This window comes from Dendrobates tinctorius, unplaced genomic scaffold, assembly GCF_039654945.1.
Source record: "Dendrobates tinctorius isolate UK_male_01 unplaced genomic scaffold, ASM3965494v1 ptg000422l, whole genome shotgun sequence".
In the NCBI taxonomy this organism is placed as follows: Eukaryota; Metazoa; Chordata; class Amphibia; order Anura; family Dendrobatidae; genus Dendrobates; species Dendrobates tinctorius.
The window spans coordinates 708765-727938 of record NW_027362086.1 but is presented as its reverse complement, the minus strand read 5'-3'; the positions used below and the strand labels follow the sequence as shown (position 1 = coordinate 727938).

The 19174-nt window shown below is 42.5% G+C and overlaps 1 protein-coding gene across 3 annotated transcripts in view; it reads right to left on the bottom strand.

Moving 5' to 3' along the window:
- Nucleotides 1–1960: 1960 nt before the first annotated feature.
- Nucleotides 1961–19174, bottom strand: part of CNKSR1 (connector enhancer of kinase suppressor of Ras 1) — a 149244-nt gene continuing 132030 nt past the window's right edge. For 2 of the 3 annotated variants that reach the window (XM_073564015.1, XM_073564017.1), the window contains 4 exons: nucleotides 5064–5122; nucleotides 4743–4953; nucleotides 3838–4013; nucleotides 1961–3201 (listed from right to left, as the gene is read on the bottom strand). In XM_073564015.1, the coding sequence (XP_073420116.1) occupies nucleotides 3001–3201; nucleotides 3838–4013; nucleotides 4743–4953; nucleotides 5064–5122 (647 nt within the window). In that variant the 3' untranslated portion in view covers nucleotides 1961–3000. The remainder of the gene's footprint in view (nucleotides 3202–3837; nucleotides 4014–4742; nucleotides 4954–5063; nucleotides 5123–19174) is intronic. The other variant, XM_073564016.1, reaches the window with a different exon arrangement.

Below are 19174 nucleotides of genomic sequence, written 5' to 3'. Positions count from 1 at the left end.
CTATATAAGGTTTCCCCCTGGCGTTTTTTCTGGGACGAGTTGACATTATTGGTACCATTTTCGGGCACATGACATTTTTTGATTGCTTTCTATTCTGATTTTTGGGAAACAATGAACAAAAACCAGCAATTCAGATTTTTTTTTTTTACGTCGTTCCGCGTATGTTAAAATTGATAAGGCACCTTTAGGCCGGAGTCACACTGGTGAGGAATATGGGAGAGTGAGAGGCGCAAAAAGCACGCATTAGACACGGACAAATGATTCTCTATGGGGTCACTCGCACCAGCCGTATATTTCTCCTCAGTATCCTACGCTCCGTGCCACTCGCAGCATGCTGCGATTGTCAGCGTACTACATCCGTAGTACGCCAATGCAAGTCTATGGGTGCGCAAAAAATACGGATTACACACGGAACACACGTGTGACTTGCGAGAAATACGCACCAGGTGTCTTTTAGAAACCCTGTCATAGGGCTCCATTATATGTCCATTTTGCAAGCCTGCAAGAAAATCTCGCCATACGGATTGCATACGGATGCTTACATGCGCAAAATACGCGACCACACCTTGCTTACGGATGACATACGGAGCACTGTTTAGGGGCCATTCATCCGTATTACGCATGTAAAATACTGACCGTATTTTGCGCAGGTTAGTGTGACTCCAGCCTTATTCTTTGGGTCAGTGTGATTACAGCGATACCCTGTGAGGACACATCATTTCTTCTTAATTATGCCAAACGTAAATTGAGTAGGCCCAGACTCAAACTGTTGTCTGAAGTATTGACTTTTCTTGTAGGACGAATATTTACCTATAATATTATCTCTTACAGTTTATCCTCTTATCTGTGCTCAGTGGCCATGCCTGAGGCCGGGATCACACATGCGAGAAACTCTGATGAGTCTCACATCTTAATACCCGCCACTGCCGCCGGCTCTTGGGAGTGTAGTGTGCGGCTGCATAGAAATACATGCAGCCGCACGCTCCGCTTCCGAGTAGCGGCGGCAGTGTCAGGTATTAAGATGCGAGACTCGTCCAAGTTTCTCGCATGTGTGATCCCGGCCTTACGGTTTTGCAATGATGTGTGCTGATATGTTGATTACTTACATTGTTTAGTAATGCCAAAGAACTGGCTGGCATAAACAGAGGAGGAAAAACTATGCAAATAGCTTACATAATTGAACAATGCAGGCTGGCTTCATTCAAATCTCTTGCTGACCTCTGGATGGAAGTGGTTGAGGGCCAGTTGAGAACTATATAAAGAGACTTTCTTCTGGTCATGGTGACTCTTCAGGATCTCAGCTTAGGGTACTACAGACCCGGCTGGAAGGACACAGGACTGCTTCACTGACCATCACAGAAACCCCAGAAACATCTTAAAGAATCCAGGTTGGGACTATCAGGTCCCATCTGGCCACATACCTCACTGTTCTCAGTTAGCTTTTTAAGTTTGTTGTTACCTCCTCGCTGTGGGGGCTTGCCAAAAGCGGGGAGCCACTGATGACCAAAAAACACACACAAAAGATAAAACACCATTAAAAACGAGACAATAACACCCAAGGTACCGTGGCAGTCCGTATGGCTGGTACATATTATATATACATATGTATATAATTGCATAACCAATTGGGGTTGACTGTACCACTAGCCACGGTACTTTGGGTGTTGTGTATTATTGTCTCTTGTTTTTAATGGTGTTTTATCTTTTGTGTATGTTTTTTGGTCATTCAATAAAATCATTTGCAATTTTTTCAATACCTAAGTTTGCGCAATATTTATGCATTGATCTTTTCTCCTTTTTCCATATTATGTACCTTATAATGCATTGTGCATCACCTTTATTTACGGTATATTATTACTTGATTCTGTAATGCACCCTACCCCCCCTTGTTGTTGGAAAAAAGCAATTTGTCTGCCTCGTTGTAAGTGCTAAGTATTTTGAAAAAAATGGAACACAGATATAATGTGGCATAACATGCCCAAGTATTTATGGATATTACAAATATACCAATGTCTATTGAAAGAACAAAGCATATAAAATATGAATAAATTTAAAATATCTATTACTACATGTTCAAACTTTCTTTGAAACTTTCCATTTCCCTGTACAGCATCAGACAACACTGCTTTATGTAGGGTGAAGCAAAAAATAGGTCAGCTCTGGACTCTCTGAAAGCTAAAACGGCAAATTATTGTGCTATTTGGCTAACAAAAGTGGTAAAAAAAAAAAACAGTGGACACAGTTATGAGTCCATTGTGTGTGCAGTTACACAGTAATCACCGCCGAGACTGGCAAGGAGAGACGGAGGCTGTGCTTCAGTCATCAATATACCGGACTCATACCTACATGCAAGTGTATTCTTTGATCATGCCCATTAGCCAAATGAAAGCACAAAAAAATATTATGCTTTGGCAATTGGGAAACTAAAAATGTCCCCCCATACTATATTGCCCTTACATAGGTAGGTGCAGCCCAGTCCAATGACTGGTTAGCTATACTTTTGGCTACAGCTAGAAATGTTAAAAAAAAAAGGTTCAAAATGAAAACACTGTCTTTACATTTACTTTACAACACCGTAGTTACAGCAGCTTGATATCATTTCATACTGTTATAAATAAATTTATGGTAAATGCATTATGCCTATGGCATGTCATTAGAAATAAAACTCCTGTAGTCCGGTGTATTCCAGTTATACCCATCCATCTTCTTTGGTAAAGTGTCAACTCTAGTACAAGTCAATCATAAGATCTTCAGATCTGAAAGATGAGACGCAGTGACAATATGGTCTGATGTACTGATTCATGGAGAGTAAATAAAGTCCTTACTGGTGGCCAGTGTCTGCAAACCAAGATCCTGGTGGCCAGAGCAGGATAAACACAATAGTCCAACTGAAAATTATTCTGGCTAATCCTGATTAACAGAAAATGAATATTAAAATCACAAAAACCTAACAGTCAGTCATAGAGAATGTTTAGTATTGGTCGCTGTCGTACATCATGCTCAGTCACTTTCTTCACTTTCTCTGCTGTCCTGATTGCTTTGATCACTCTTATTACCAGGAACCGCTCTCTGTGCCTGCGGACTCTGTCCAAGTCTGCCATAGAGATGTTCATGTTCAGACTTCCATTTCTGAAATGCAGCAGAGTTTAGGTCTGAATTCTCCAGGACTTGGTTAAGTGATTGCAACTCCAAAAGCTTTGCCTGTAAGACAGAAAATAATTAAAAATGTAGAGTTCATTAACAAATGTATAGTTTTAGGAGGCTGGCTAACCAGAGAGAGCCCTTTTTAAAGTGGATCCACCAGATGATCGTTCATGAAGCAGCTCCTGCCACCCCCAGCAAACAGCTGACCTTACCAGAATAAGCCAGAGGCAGACCGCAGGGGATGTGTACTATTACGTGGTGGCAATTTAGTATAGTTCTTCACATGAAGAAAAGCGGACATAGTAGATTTTACAGGTTTTTTTTTTTTTTTTTATATTACCATGTCATATTTTTATTACAGCCCCTCTAACTGGTACGTTACACAAGGATTAGATTATGAGTTGATGATGTTGGTGGCTGGTTTAGACAGAGACCGAACGTTCAGGTTATCCCTTCCACTTATGTGGATCAGTTGCTGTAATCATTCTTATCCGACTTCTTGAAACTTTCAGGCACAAAATGTTAGTGCAAATCGTTCTCTACTCCCTTTTAGGCAATAATAAAATAGCATTATTAACATTTTAACGTGGTCTACTTTGTATATTGGGGCACTCGAGAAACAAACCTGTTCCCAGATATGCATACATGAAACTCTTCTAGTGAATATAGTGGATCATAGTATTCCTAACTCACCTTCAGTGTGCTTTGGAGAACACGTAAATCGTGTGCTTTATTGTTTATAGCTGGATTGTTGTTGCGGCGTATGAAGGATTTCCTGTACTCATCCCGTGTCATTGCAGTCTTCTTACCAATAAGAGATACACCTCCTTGTTTTAGGCACGTCATCATCATATGAAGATCATCTTCAGCTACAGGAATTTGATAGAGGTCTGGTGACTTTTTTTTTTTTTTTTAAACCTTTTTACATTGGCTTTTTTTGCAAAATGTGGATTAACAAAATGATATAAAACAGAGGTCCTTATCATCTAATGTTCTATAAAGGTTCTAAAAGTTAGACCTGACATTTTTATATTCTAAGGGCATTTAGTTTAAAAGGTATTGTTCACTACGATGGAGTCCTAAAGATAGGTCATCGATATAATAGTGGACGACCCATTTAATGATTGGCTGTGGTGGTCACATGCCCATGTGGACCAAACCAGTACCCCACTCCCATGGTAAAATCAGTATTATTTCATATTCTTTTTTAATCTAAGGGAAGTTATATATTGAGTATGCACGACAATATCTATGGTTTTGCCCAAAACCTTTTACAGATAGGATTTAAATCCTATGTAACTTGTTCATCTTTTATTCTTTTAGAAATAGGAGAAGCCAGTCTAATATACAATGGTGGCAAAGATGTCTGCAAGCAGGCAAATCTCCCGATACTAGCTGTATTTGTGAAGTGATCACCCATGCGTGGTGTATTTAAGGTTTTATAGGAGTCGCGCAATCAAACCGATCAATACTATAGAATGACTACAATAGAAGTTAACCTTAGCACTGACCCATGAAAAGCTACATATATATGCCAATCAACTGAAATAATTCTGCAAAACCCATAAAATGACAGATGTAACAACACTTGACTTTACTGGATTTTGCCGCTTGTCCACCTTCTGCCCCTCTTTCACAAGGAATTACTGGCATTGCTTCAGGTATATTTTGGACAGGTGACCGTTTCAATGGTTGGATAATACTGGATTTTGGAGATTGTCCCTCTTCAGCACCTCCCTCTTCACGAGCAGATGTTAGCATTGATGGTGGAATATTCTTTGATGGTGACTGTATTAAGGGCTTCTTTACCTGCACATGAACAGAAAACGAGAATTTACTCAGAATGCAGTCAGAGAAAGATTAGAGGAATTTATCTACAAAAATAGTTGAATAGAATTAAAAACTGCATAAAGTCTCACCAAATCGGGTGATCGGACTTGATGCTCATCATCTTCAGCTTCTGTCTCACTGTAACAGTCTAAGAGAAGGATAATAGGTCACTACATACAATTACAGAATTGAAAACAAGGCATTATACTTTTAGTATATCTATTATATAAAACTCAAGTGTGTGTGTGTGTGTGTGTGTGTATATATATATATATATGTATGTATGTATGTATGTATGTATGTATGTATGTATGTATGTATGTATGTATGTTCGGGATTGGCATCCACACCGTCGCAGCTACAGCCACAAAATTTGGCACAGTCACACGTCTGGACCCCGAGAGTGTCCTAGGCTATGTTGTGAGGTGAAATTTTAACCCCGCGCGTTCCAATTCACCAAACATTTTGCCCCTATCTACATAATGGGGAAAAAGTGTGTGTGCATCAAGCCCATCCCTTCATTATGATGTCACAATGGTTGCCATGGCGACAATGATTCATCATAGTTTGCAATAGTGACGGTTATGTCATAACGGTTACCATGGTGATGATGATGTCATAATGGGTATATGGGCACGGGACTATGGGATGGAGGATGTGTGATGAGTATATGGGCACGGGACTATGGGATGGAGGATATGTATGACGGGTATATGGGCACGGGACTATGGGATGAAGGATATGTATGATGGGTATATGGGCACGGGACTGAGATGAAGGATGTGTGATGAGTATATGGGCACGGGACTATGGGATGGAGGATATGTATGACGGGTATATGGGCACGGGACTATGGGATGAAGGATATGTATGATGGGTATATGGGCACGGGACTGAGATGAAGGATGTGTGATGGGTATATGGGCACTTGACTATGGGATGGCGAATATGTATGATGGGCATATGGGCATGGGACTATGGGATGGAGGATGTGTGATGGGTATATGGTCATGGGACTATGGGATGGAGGATGTGTGATGGGTATATGGGCACTCAACTATGGGATGGAGGATATGTATGATGGGTATATGGGCAAGGGCCTATGGGATCGTGGCTGTGTATGATGGGTATGTGGGCACGGGACTATGGGATGGAGGATAATTATAATTTGCTATAACTAACCACAGTTAGTTACTATGCCCGGGCAGCGCCGGGCTCTTCAGCTAGTTCATTATTATATATATACTGGCTGAAGAACCCGGCGCTGCCTGGGCATAGTAAATAACTACAGTTAGTTATAACAAATTGTAATGATAGATATATATATATATATATACACATACACACACACACACATATATATGCGCTGAGTGTACAGCCCCACCCACTCCGCATAGCCACATTCACTATAATATCCCACATCATCCCATCAGCCAGAGTTACCGGACTACTCCACCTAATATCCCACATCATCCCGTCAGCCTGGGGTCAGAACCAGAGTGCTGAGTGGAACGGTCCTAACTTCCACACCGGGGATCCCTTTAAGAGAGGCCTGACGTCAGAACCAGAGCGCTGAGTGGATTTGCCCTGACTTGCATACCAATGATCCCTTTAATAAAACTCTGGGGTCAGAATCAGAGCGCTGAGGGATTTGCCCTAACTTCTGTACAAGATATCCCTTTAAGAGAGCCTGGGGTCAGTACCAGAGCATTTGAAGGCAATTGCCCTGACTTCCATATCGGGTATCCCTTTAACCCCTTTACTCCCAAGGGTGGTTTGCATGTTAATGACCGGGTCAATTTTTACAATTCTGACCACTGTCCCCTTTATGAGGTAATAACTCTGGAATGCTTCCATGGATTCTGGTTATTCTGACATTGTTTTCTTGTGACATATTGTACTTCATGTCAGTGGTAAAATTTCATTCATATAACTTTCGTTTATTTGTGAAAAACGGAAATTTGGCGAAAATTTTTATGCTCTTAAATTACAGAGATATGGCACTCATAAAACTTAATAAGTAACATTTCCCACATGTTTTCTTTACATCAGCACAATTTGGGACCCAAATTTTTTTTTGTTAGGAAGTTATAAGGGTTAAAATTGACCAGCGATTTCTCATTTTTACAACACCATTTTATTTTTAGGGACATCACATCACATTTGAAGTCACTTTGAGGGGTCTATATGATAGAAAAATACCCTAAAGTGACACCATTCTAAAAACTGCACCCCTCAAGGTGCTCAAAACCAGATTCAAGAAGTTTATTAACCCTTCAGGTGCTTTACAGGAATTTTTTGAATGTTTAAAAAAAAACAAAAAAATGAACATTTAACTTTTTAAAAAAAAACAAAAAAAAAAACTTCAGGTTCAATTTTTTTATTTTACCAAGGGTAACAGGAGAAATTGGACTGCAAAAGTTATTGTGCAATTTGTCCCGAGTACGCCGATACCTGATATGTCGGGGAAACCACTGTTTGGGCGCATGGCAGAGCTCGGAAGGGAAGGAGCGCTGTTTGACTTTTTCACTGCAAAATTGGCTGGAATTCAGATCGGACGCCATGTCACGTTTGGAGAGCCCCTGATGTGCCTAAACAGTGGAAACCCCCCACAAGTGACCCCATTTTGGAAACTAGACCCCCCCAAGGAACTTATCTAGATATATGGTGAGCACTATGAACCCCCCAAGGGCTTCACAGATGTTTATAACGTACAGCCGTACAATTTTTTCCACAAAAATGATCTTTTCACCCCCAATTTTTATTTTCCCAAGAGTAACAGGACCCCAAAAGTTATTGTGCAATTTGTCCTGAGTACGCCGATACCCCATATATGGGGGTAAACCACTATTTGTGCGAATGGCCGAGCTCGGAAGGGAAGCAGCGCCATTTGACTTTTTTGGCTGGAATTGAGATCAGACACCATGTCGCGTTTGGAAAGCCCCTGATGTGCCAAAACAGTGGAAACTGCCCCAATTCTAACTCCAACCCTAACCCCAACTCTAAACCAACCCTAGCCCTAATGGGAAAATGGAAATAAATACATTTTTTTTTATTTTATTATTTTTCCCTAACTAAGGGGGTGATAACGGTTGGTTTGATTTACTATTTATAGCGGGTTTTTATTTTTGGCAGCTGTCGCACGCTAAAAGACGCTTTTTTATTTTGAGCCATAATTTTTCCATATTTTGACCAACCAAGTCATGTGAGGTCTTATTTTTTGGCGGGACAAGTTGACGTTTTTATTGGAACCATTTTCGGGCACGTGACATTTTTTGATCACTTTTTATTCCGATTTTTGGGACGCAGAATGAACAAAAACCAGCGCTTCATGAATTTCTTTTGGGGGTGCATTTACTCTGTTCCGTGTGCGGTAAAATTGATATAGCCGTTTTATTCTTCGGGTCAGTACGGTGACAGCGATACCTCATTTATGTCATTTTTTATGTTTTGGCGCTTTTATGCAATGAAAACAATTTTATATAAAAAATAATTATTTTTGCATCGCTTTATTCTGCGAGCTATAACTTTATTTTTTCTCTGATGACGCTGTGTGGCGGCTCGTTTTTTGCGGGACAAGATGACAATTCCAGCGGTACCTTGGTTATTTATATCAGTCTTTTTGATTGCACGTTATTGCACTTTTTGTTCGGCGGTATGATAAAGCACTATTTTTTGCTTTGTTTTTTATTTTTTAAGGGGTTGAATAAAGGGGTTAACGAGTGGGACAGTTTTATAGGGCGGGTCGTTACGGACGCGGCGATACCAATTGTGCACTTTTGTTTTTTGATTTTCAAAAAACTAATTAGGGAATTTTTTTAAATTTATTTAGCTTTTTTTTTTTTTTTTTTTAAATAAATTTTTCTTTTTTTTTAAAAAACTTTATTACATTGTCCCAGGGGGGACATCACTGTCATGTGACAGATCGCTGATCTGTCACATCACAGATCGCTGTGAAAGAACAGCAATCTGTCACAGGCAGTGCTGGAGGCTTCCTCATGCCGGCGCTTGGCAGGCATAACGAAGCCGGCTCCCTCCAGGCCCCCGAAGGTCCCCGACGCCATATTGGATTCGGGGACCTGAAGGGAAGGAGGCCCCCGCAGCCGCAATGCACATTGCGCTGCTGCGGGGGTCTCAGGGAAACACTGAGGGAGCCCCCTCCCTGCCGATGCTTCCCTAAACCCCCGGTACACCACGATCGTGTTTGAGCCCAGTGTCGGGGGTTAATGTGTCGGGGGCGGTCCTTGACCGCCTCTGACACATAGTGCCGGGTGTCAGCTGTGATAATCAGCTGACACCCGGCCGCGATCAGCTGCGCTCCCCCCGTGAGCACAGCTGATCGCGCTAGACGTACTATTCCGTCCTTCGGACTTAGGTCCCTGGTCACATGGACGGAAAAGTACATCTAATGTAGGAAAGGGGTTAAGAGAGGACTGGAGTCAGTACCAAAGTGCAGATTGGATTTGCCCTCACTTCCATACCGGGGATTCCTTTAAGAGGGGCCTGGGATCAGAACCAGAGCGCTGGATGGATTTGCTCTGACTTGCATACCAATGATCCCTTTAATAGAACCCTGGGGTCAGAATCAGAGCGCTGAGGGATTTGCCCTAACTTTCGTACAGGAGATCCATTTAAGAGAGCCTGGGGTTAGTACCAAAGCATTTGAAGGCAATTGCCCTGACTTCCATACCGAGGATCCCTTTAAGAGAGGTATGGGGTCAGAACCAAAGCACTGGATGGATTTGCCCTGCCTTCCATACCGGAGATCCCTTTAAGAAAGGCCTGGGGTCAGTACCAAAACACTGATTGGATTTGCCTTAACTTGCATACCATTGACCCACGGGAGGGGGGATTCATTTCAGTCATGTGCTCTGTGCTCCTTTCCAGGGGGCAGACAACGGCTGGGAGCTTATGTTCCTGGGGATGCTAGATTTCTCCCACCATGTCAGTGTCTGCTGAGGTGTTGTCAAGTGGGAAAACTTGCTCATAGCAACCATCACAGCTCAGCTACTTTTAACCAGTTCTGGTGAAATGAGAGATGCTTAGTGATTGGTTGCAAGGAAAACTGTTGATCATAGCAACCAATCACAGCTGAGCTTCTTTTGAACAGCTCTGGTGAAATGAAAGATGCTTGATTGGTTGGTGATACATACATTCATTTTTATATACAGAGATTTATTTAAAGAGATTAGCTTTTAACCATTTCCTATTTGCTTGTTCCTGGAATATATACTGTATGCAAGCAAAAAATAAAATCACTTTCACTGAATCACTCTTCAGAAATGCAAACAGTGGCCATAAGTGCATGTTATAAATAGGTCACATTTGCAAAAGACACCGAGTGATGGTAGCATGTTCTCTTTCATTATAGAGCAGTACATCTGATAATTCATGACATTATCAATGAAATGTAGCTCCTTGACACCAGCAACACTCATACAGCTCCTCAAAGACACTGCCACCATGTTTCACTGTAGACATCATGCATTTAAAAAAAGTGCTCGTCTGTCAAGGGCCCAGAGTGATGGTAGTATCTTATAGAGCAGAACATCTTTGAACTCATAATACCATCAATGAAATGTAGCTCCCCAACATCAGGAATAGGGATGAGCGAATAGCTTCGGATAACTCCTTATCTGAATAGCTATAGCGCTTACCGAATAGATGCATCCGGAACCTGAAAACCTGGAGTGGTCCAGAAAATCAGCTGTTCGGAGCCGCAGCTGCATGTGTCGCAGCTGTGTGACAGTCACAACACATGCATGGAGAGCCTCTTTGCCTATGGTGAAACAGAAGAAGTGGCAATGTCCATATATGAGGCTGCATAGTGAAAGTAACTCAGTGGCCAAGTAGGTCTTTGATCAAAACCCAGCCAAAACACCCATGGGGAATTCTGAAGAGACAAGCTGAGCATCAATCTCCATCCAGCATCCAGGCTCTAGATGAGGTCAATCTTGAACAATGGTAGAAGATATTGCAATATGTCGCCATATGTTGTTCATTCTATGCCTAGAAATGCTTGATGTAGGGTGTATTCATTTTTGCATCAACTAAAACTGAAGAAGAATTCGTAATGACATTTACTCGTATATTAACCTTCCTTTCAGGTTATGGGTTAAAAAAATATGTTTTATGAAAATCCATCTCGTCACAATTTTGAAAATTGATCTTTTATTCAGTCAGATATTTAATAAGATCTTACTTTTTACAGGGGCCCACTCATTTATGCCAAGCACTGTAGGGATTAGCTTAAACATCCTTTTGCCAACAGCTATAGAGTCATGGCTGAAAGTGTTGGCACCACTGAAATGGTTCCAGAAAATGAAGTATTTATCCATGAAAATTATTGCAATTACACATGTTTTGTTATACATGTTTATTACCTTTATGTATATTGTAACGCAAAAAAAAAAAAGCAGAAACGACAAATTGAACATAATGTCATACAAAAGCTCAAAAATGGGCTTGACAAAATGGAGGGCACCTTCAATTTAATATTTGGTTGCACACACTTTGAAATAACTACAATCAATCGCTTTCTATACCCATCAAGCTTCTTACACCTCTCAACTAGAATTTCAGACCACTTTTCTTTTGCAAACTGCTCCAGGTCTCATATTTGAAGGGTGCATTACCCAATGGCAATTTTAAGATCTCTCCCCAAGTTGTCAATGAGATTTAGATCCAGACTTATTGCTGGCCACTTCAGAACTCTCCAGCGCTTTGTTTCCATCCACTTCTGGGTGCTTCATGAAGTGTACTGGACTGTCTCCTGGTAGCACCTCCAGCCTCTGGACACTACGCTGACAGACACAGCAAATCTTCTTGCCACAGCTCACATTGATGTGCCATCCTGGATGAGCTGCACTACCTGAGCCACTTGTGGGTTGTAGAGTTCTTGCTACCATGAGTGTGAAGGCACAACCAACATTCAAAAGTGACCAAAACATCAGCCAGAAAGCATTGGTACTGAGATGTGGTCTGTGGTCCCTACCTGCAGAACCACTCCTTTATTGAGGGTGTTTTGATAATTGCGAATAATTTCAATCTGCTGTCTATTCCATTTGCACAACAGCATGTGAAATTGATTGTCAATCAGTGTTGCTTTCTAAATGGACAGTTTGATTTCACAGAAGTTTGATTTACTTGGAGTTATATTCTGTTGTTTAAGTGTTCCCTTTATTTTTTTTGAGCAGTGTACTTTTGAGGCACACAGCAAAACTCAGAAGGGAAGAAGCACCATATTGGAGATCAAATTTTGCTGAAGTTGTTTGAGGGTGCCATGTCACATTGGCAGAATCACGGGGAGGCGTCAGTAGCAGAACTCCCCATAAATGACTTCAATTTACAAACTACACCTCCCAATGAATTCATCTAGGAGTGCAGTAAGCATGTTGACACCACATGCCTCACAAATTTATATCATTGGTCAGTGAAGAAAGCATAATTCCATCTTTACAGTTAAAATGCAGTTTTAGCACCACATTTTTAATTTTTCTAAGGGCCAATAGGAAAAAATTGACATCTCAGTTTGTTGTACAATTTCTCCTGAGTACGCCAATACTCTACATGTAAATCGGGAACTAAGTTGGAGGCACATTGCAAAACTCAGAAGGGAAGGAGAACCATATTATAGTGCAGATTTTACGGTTATGGATTGCAGGTGCCATGACCCACTGGGAGAGAGGACTTTGAGGGGTCTATGCATGGGAAACTCCCAAAAAGTTATGCCATTTTAAAAACCGCACCCTTCACATACTTTGAAACTGTTGCTGGAAAAAATTAAACCTTCAGTTGCTACAAAGGAATTAATGCAAAGTGGAATTTAAAAAAAAACAAAAAAACACACACTTCTAAAATCTTGCTTTAGCCCAAATTTTCTCACTTTTGCGAGATAAAATACCAAAACATGGACCCCACAGTTTGTTACCCACTTAATATGTGGGGTATCGCCACACTCAGTCAAAAAGTTCTGTTTGAACAAACGACAGGGCTCGGAACAGATTGCAGGCGATATGTCGCATTTGCAGGACCCCCAAACAGAAGAAATCCCCCTGCAACTGACCCAATTTTTGAAACTACACCTCAAGGATTTTATCCAACGGTAAAGTGAGAATTTTGAACTTTAGGACCTCATATTGAATATGTCATCATTAGTGTTGAGCGCAAGTGCTCACTACTCGAGTTTGCATCTGGTATGCACCAAGTATCGCAGGTGTTCAAGTGACATGTTACAGTCCCCTCTCCAAATGTGTCGCAGCTGTTGGACACAAAAAAACAAATACTTTTTTTTGGCTGTCTAAGGCTGGTTTCACACTAGCGTTTGATCGCGCAGCGCATCGTGCGTACGCGCAATGTTCCCCTATCCTTAACATGGTGGTCGCAGGCTCTTGCGAATGTACGCGCTCATCAGCGTTTAGCGTGCGCTGCGCATTTTACAGGTGTGCGCCCAGACGCGCCGTACACTACATGTTGCATTTTTTGTTCCGCCTACATCGTTAGAAAAATCGCACGCGCACGTGTGCGCTCGGTGTGCGCCCAAAAATAGCATTACAGTCTATGTGGTTGCTGACGAGCGCTTTGCAGCGCGCACGTAAGCGCCTCGTGCACGCACAAGATTTGAGTAAACAATGTCTAGACACTTGTCTAAAACTCCCCCTAAATAAAGCAACATTGTTTCGGAGGAGTGTAGATAAAAGAAGGTGTCTTCAGGGATAATTACTCTACAGACAGCCTTGCAGAGAGCAGACAAGAGCCTAGAAGAGCCTAGAAGAGCCTTCCAAGTGTGGATTCAAGCTTCAGGAGCCAAAATGTGAGTATTCTTCAACATAATGTCTGTGTGTCCTGTACAGTTTTATAATGTACTAATGTATTTTTTGTTTTCATTTCAGCATGTCTTCTTCTGGATCGGTCTATTCGCCATCTCTGCAAGAACTTGCCCAAGCTGATCGTGAGGTGAGGATGTTGCTGCCTTTGGGTAAGTATAGCTGCCTCTAGAAATGTGTGTTAATTTTCTCTTTCTTTACAGACATCGGACACGAGCACTGAAGATGAAGCGCGGGAGCGATCCGAGCGGGAGGAGCGTAGTCAAGTCGTTGCGAGGAGACGCAATGTTAATAAATATATATATATATATATATATATATATATATATATATATATATATATATATATATATATATTTTATATATTTTATATATATATAAAAAAAAAAAAAAATTTATATATATATATATATATATATATATATATATATATATATAATTTTTTTTTTTTTTCTGTCTTTAGTTATCTTGCCTTTTCTCTGTTTCTTTTTGTATCTGTCAAAATTCAAAGCATTATAATAATTTTTTCTAGGTTCCACAACGGGATGACGAAGAAGTAGTGTACATCGACAACGAGCACCTGATCCGCCTCGTTGAGGAGAGTATCCCGTTGTGGGACAGCCGTGACCAGCAGCACAAAGACAGTGGGTGACCCGGCAGCTCTGGAATGAGGTGGCCGCAGCGATGATGGATGGCTGGGACAGCGCCTCTCCAAGTTCAAAAAGGGCGTTCAGTAAGTATAAAGAAGCTCTGTGATACTGCATTGCTTTATGGTCTTGATGGTGCTGGTGTTTTTTTGGCAAGATATATTCTTGCATTAAAAACACCAATGCCATGTGGAAAACAGTGATTTTTTTTGTCTTCTGCTGCTGCATTGCTTTATGGTCCTGATGGTGCTGATGTGTTTTTTGCAAGATATATTCTTGCATTAAACACATCAATGCCTTGTGGAATATATTGATTTTTGTCTTCAACTGCTGCATTGCTTCATGGTCCTGCTGGTGTTGGTGTTTTTTTGGCAAGATATACTCTTGCATTAAAAACACCAATGCCATGTGGAAAACAGTGATTTTTTTTGTCTTCAACTGCTGCATTGAATTATGGTCCAGATGGTGCTGGTGTTTTTTTGGCAAGATATACTCTTGCATTAAAAACACCAATGCCATGTGGAAAACTTTTTTTGTCTTCTGCTGTCATGATCCGGTTTTCAGTCTTGCTCCTGATGATACTGTTGTTTTCGCTGATACGTATATTCTAGCAGGAAACATAACAGTGTCCTCAGTATCAACAGTGACTGCATTGTATCTAGAATTTTATTTGTGCTGCACCATTGACTGTTTTCAAAGTTCTATCCGTTGTATGTGCTGATAATTAAGTTTCCTTAAGTGCATTTTCTAAATTTTTTTTTCTTTTTTTTCCCCAACAGTGAACAAAATCCGCACACGTTGGCGCTCGATGAAGGACCGCTTCAACACTGATGTTCGTGCTGAGGGACAGGTTCGGAGTGGTTCAGCGGCAGGGCGCCGAAGTACCGCTATTATCGAGAGTTGGCTTTCCTGAGACCGGTCCTCGCCAGCAGAGCGCAAGTTTTTTGTTTTTTTTTTGGTTTGTTATTACTATGTGCTTTTCAAATCCACAGGTGATGCTTCTTGTAAATGCATGATAATAATAATAATAATAATAATAATAATAATTTTTATTTATATAGCGCCAACATATTCCGCAGCACTTTACAATTAAGCGGGGACATGTACAGACAATAAATTCAATACAAGTTAAGACAATTCAAACAATGACATTAGGAGTGAGGTCCCTGCTCGCAAGCTTACAATCTACAAGGAAATGGGGGGACACAGTAGGTGAGAAATGCTTGTTAATTCAGGTCTGGCAATTATAATAGGGATTTTCATATAAAGCTGCATGATCCGGTCATCAGCCCGTGTGTTTAAGCGCAATAGACAAGTATCAAGTGCAGTTATCATGTGCATGAAGGGTGTGGAGACAGATGAATAGTAGGGTGCAGATTCAGAATAATATTTGGAAGGAGGGAACAGGGCAAAGTTAGCTTGCTGAGTAGTTGATGTGATAGGCTTCTTTGAAGAGATGGGTTTTCAAAGCGCGCTTGAATAGGTCAGGGCTAGGTATCAGTCTGATCGTCTGGGGAAGTGCATTCCAGAGAGCTGGAGCAGCACGAGAGAAGTCTTGGAGACGGAGGTGCGAGGTTCGGATTACGGGGGATGTTAGTCTTAGGTCATTTGTAGAACGGAGGGCACGTGTAGGGCGATAGACAGAGATGAGAGAGGAGATATAAGGCGGTGCAGAACAGTGGAGAGCTTTGTGGGTGAGAGAGATGAGTTTATACTGGACCCTGTAGCGAATAGGTAGCCAGTGTAATGACTGGCACAATATGGAGGCATCGGTGAAGCGGCTGGACAGAAATATGACCCTGGCTGCCGCATTCAAGATGGATTGGAGAGGAGAAAGTTTGGTAAGAGGGAGACCGATCAGAAGAGAGTTGCAGTAGTCCAGACGAGAATGAATAAGAGCGACAGTAAGAGTCTTAGCAGTTTCAAAGGTGAGAAAAGGTCGGATTCTGGAGATGTTTTTAAGATGCAGGTGACAAGAGCGACTGAGTGATCGGATGTACGGAGTAAAGGAAAGTTCAGTGTCGAATATGACCCCAAGACAGCGGGCATGCTGCTTGGGAGTTATGGTTGAACCCTCCAGGGTTATTTCGATGTTAGGTAGAGTGAGGTTAGTAGAGGGGAGAAACACAAGAAGTTCAGTTTTAGAGAGATTTAGTTTCAGATAGAGGGAGGACATGATGCTAGAGACAGCAGACAGACAATCCTTGGTATTTTGAATTAGGGTAGGGGTGATGTCAGGGGAAGAAGTGTATAATTGGGTGTCATCAGCATAGAGATGATACTGGAACCCAAATCTGCTGATTGTTTGTCCAATAGGGGCAGTGTATAAAGAGAAGAGGAGGGGGCCTAGGACTGAGCCCTGCGGGACCCCGATAGTAAGGGGACGAGAAGAGGAAGAGGAGCCGGAAAAAGATACAGTGAAGGAGCGGTCAGAGAGGTAGGAGTAGAACCAGGAGAGGGCTGTGTCCTTGAGGCCTATAGAGCGGAGCATAGTGAGGAGGAGCTGGTGATCCACAGTGTCAAATGCGGCAGAGAGATCCAGGAGAATCAGCAGGGAGCAATGACCTTTCGATTTAGCTGTTATTAAATCATTAGAAACATGATACTAATGTTTTCCCTTTCTTTCCACAGCACTTGGAGCAGCACCCTGCAACCTGTCCCGGGAGCGGTTCTTCGATCGACCTCGGACCCGTCCCAGCCATCAGACAGCCAGGAAGCATCTTGCAGATCAGCAACACAGACAGCTGGTGACCAGGAAGCTGGTCCATCAGGTGTTCCCCTGTCCCAGGTCTCTCTCACTGGTTATGCGGGCACTACCCACCAGCGGCAGAGGGTCTCGGACAGGCCTGTCATGCCCGAGTTCATGCTCTTGAGCGAGGCGTTTAAGGGCAGCCTCAAGGCACTGTCCGCCAGAATGGAAAGCGGATTTTCCCTGAGGGAACGTGGTTTTAACCACATGGAACACCGCTTCCACTCTGTTGACCGGCGCCTTGACCGTCTGGAGGCCGACCTCAACAGACCAGCGTACCATTTTTTCAGTAAATTTGAACAGGGCATGGCGGAACACCTTAGTCCTGAGCAACAGCTGATTGTGTTACAGGCCTGCAACACTGCTTACTTGCAGGCTATGCAGCAGAATCTGTATGTGCAGCAGTCAGTGGTGTCATTTCCAACAGTGCCACCGCTGTCTCGCTACACCTCCCTACCGACTTCTGCTGCATACCACTGCACGGCCACCTGCATTCCCAGCGAAGCCGGACACCACTACACCACCCCAAGTCTGAGTGCTGCTGGACACTCCTCCGCCACCACCACTATGGCAAGCGCTGCTCCTGTATGGAGCACCACCACAGCACCACCATCTTGGAGCCAAACCACCAGTCAACAACAAAGGAGCACCGCCAGCACTCCTCAGCAAAGGAGCACCGCCAGCACTCCTCAGCAAAGGAGCACCGCCAGCACTCCTCAGCAAAGGAGCACCGCCAGCACTCCTCAGCAAAGGAGCACCGCCAGCACTCCTCAGCAAAGGAGCACCGCCAGCACTCCTCAGCAAAGGAGCACCGCCACCAATATTCCTCCTCGGAGTCCCCCAAGAACTTTGGCAGAGATCACAGACAGGCAGCCTCCTGCTCGGAGCACCAACCCAACTTTCTCCCCTTCTAGGAGCACAGCCACTGCCAATTCTACCGCCACCACCACAGAGCAGCAAAGGGGTGATCCGCATCCCCTATTTTACAGGGCAACAACACAGTCCACCATCACCAGGCGGTCCACCAAAGTAAGGCGGTCACAGGCTGCAAGTCGGTCCGGGCAGGATATTCCGGCGCCAAAGAAAAAAAAAAACAAAAAAAAAAAAAAAACAACTTTGTTCGTCCATCCACCCTCTCCTCCTAATGTGTCTCAACCTGCCTCCATGTCCATTCCAGAGCTCCCTTCCCCCAGTACTTTTGTCGCCCCTTCTCCTAGAACCCCTTCCTCAACCTCCAGTCGTTCCTCGTCTCTCCACACACCCAAAGAATTCCAATCTTCCCCCAAACGTCATTCCTAATAAAAAAGTTTATTTGATTTTTTGTTACAAAATAAATGTGTAATTGTGCTTTAAAAATATTTGGATTGGTTACTGTGTCAATCGCCGACTACACACACTGCGCCGTACACTTAGCATTTTTGCCAGCAGATATCTCCATTACGAGACATGTTTCTTGTGTTAGCCTTGGAGATATGTGTTGTCAACTAAACAAATCTACTTGACTTGTCTTTTCAACAACAGTCTCTACATTCTTGTAATATTGCACAGACTGGATCCAGCAGAGTTCCACAACTCTATTAAAAAAATGTAGAGACTGCTGTGAAAAAGACAAGTCGTGTAGATTGGTTTCGTTGACAACACATATCTCCTTGACTGACAAGAAACATCAGTAATGGAGATATCTGTTGTATTGCACACACTAAATTATGGAATGTTTCCCAACTACAGTGTTAAAAGCCAACAAACAAAAACAGGATTTTTTGGGTTGCTTACCGTAAAATCTGTTTCTCGGAGCCTTCATTGGGGGACACAGAGACCATGGGTGTATGCTGCTGCCACTAGGAGGCTGACACTATGCACAAAAAAAGGATAGCTCCTCCTCCGCAGTGTACACCCCACCGACCTGCAGGAAGTTCCTCAGTTAGTGAGAAAGCAGTAGGAGAAGTAACAGAATAGATTGAAAACAGAACAAACAACTC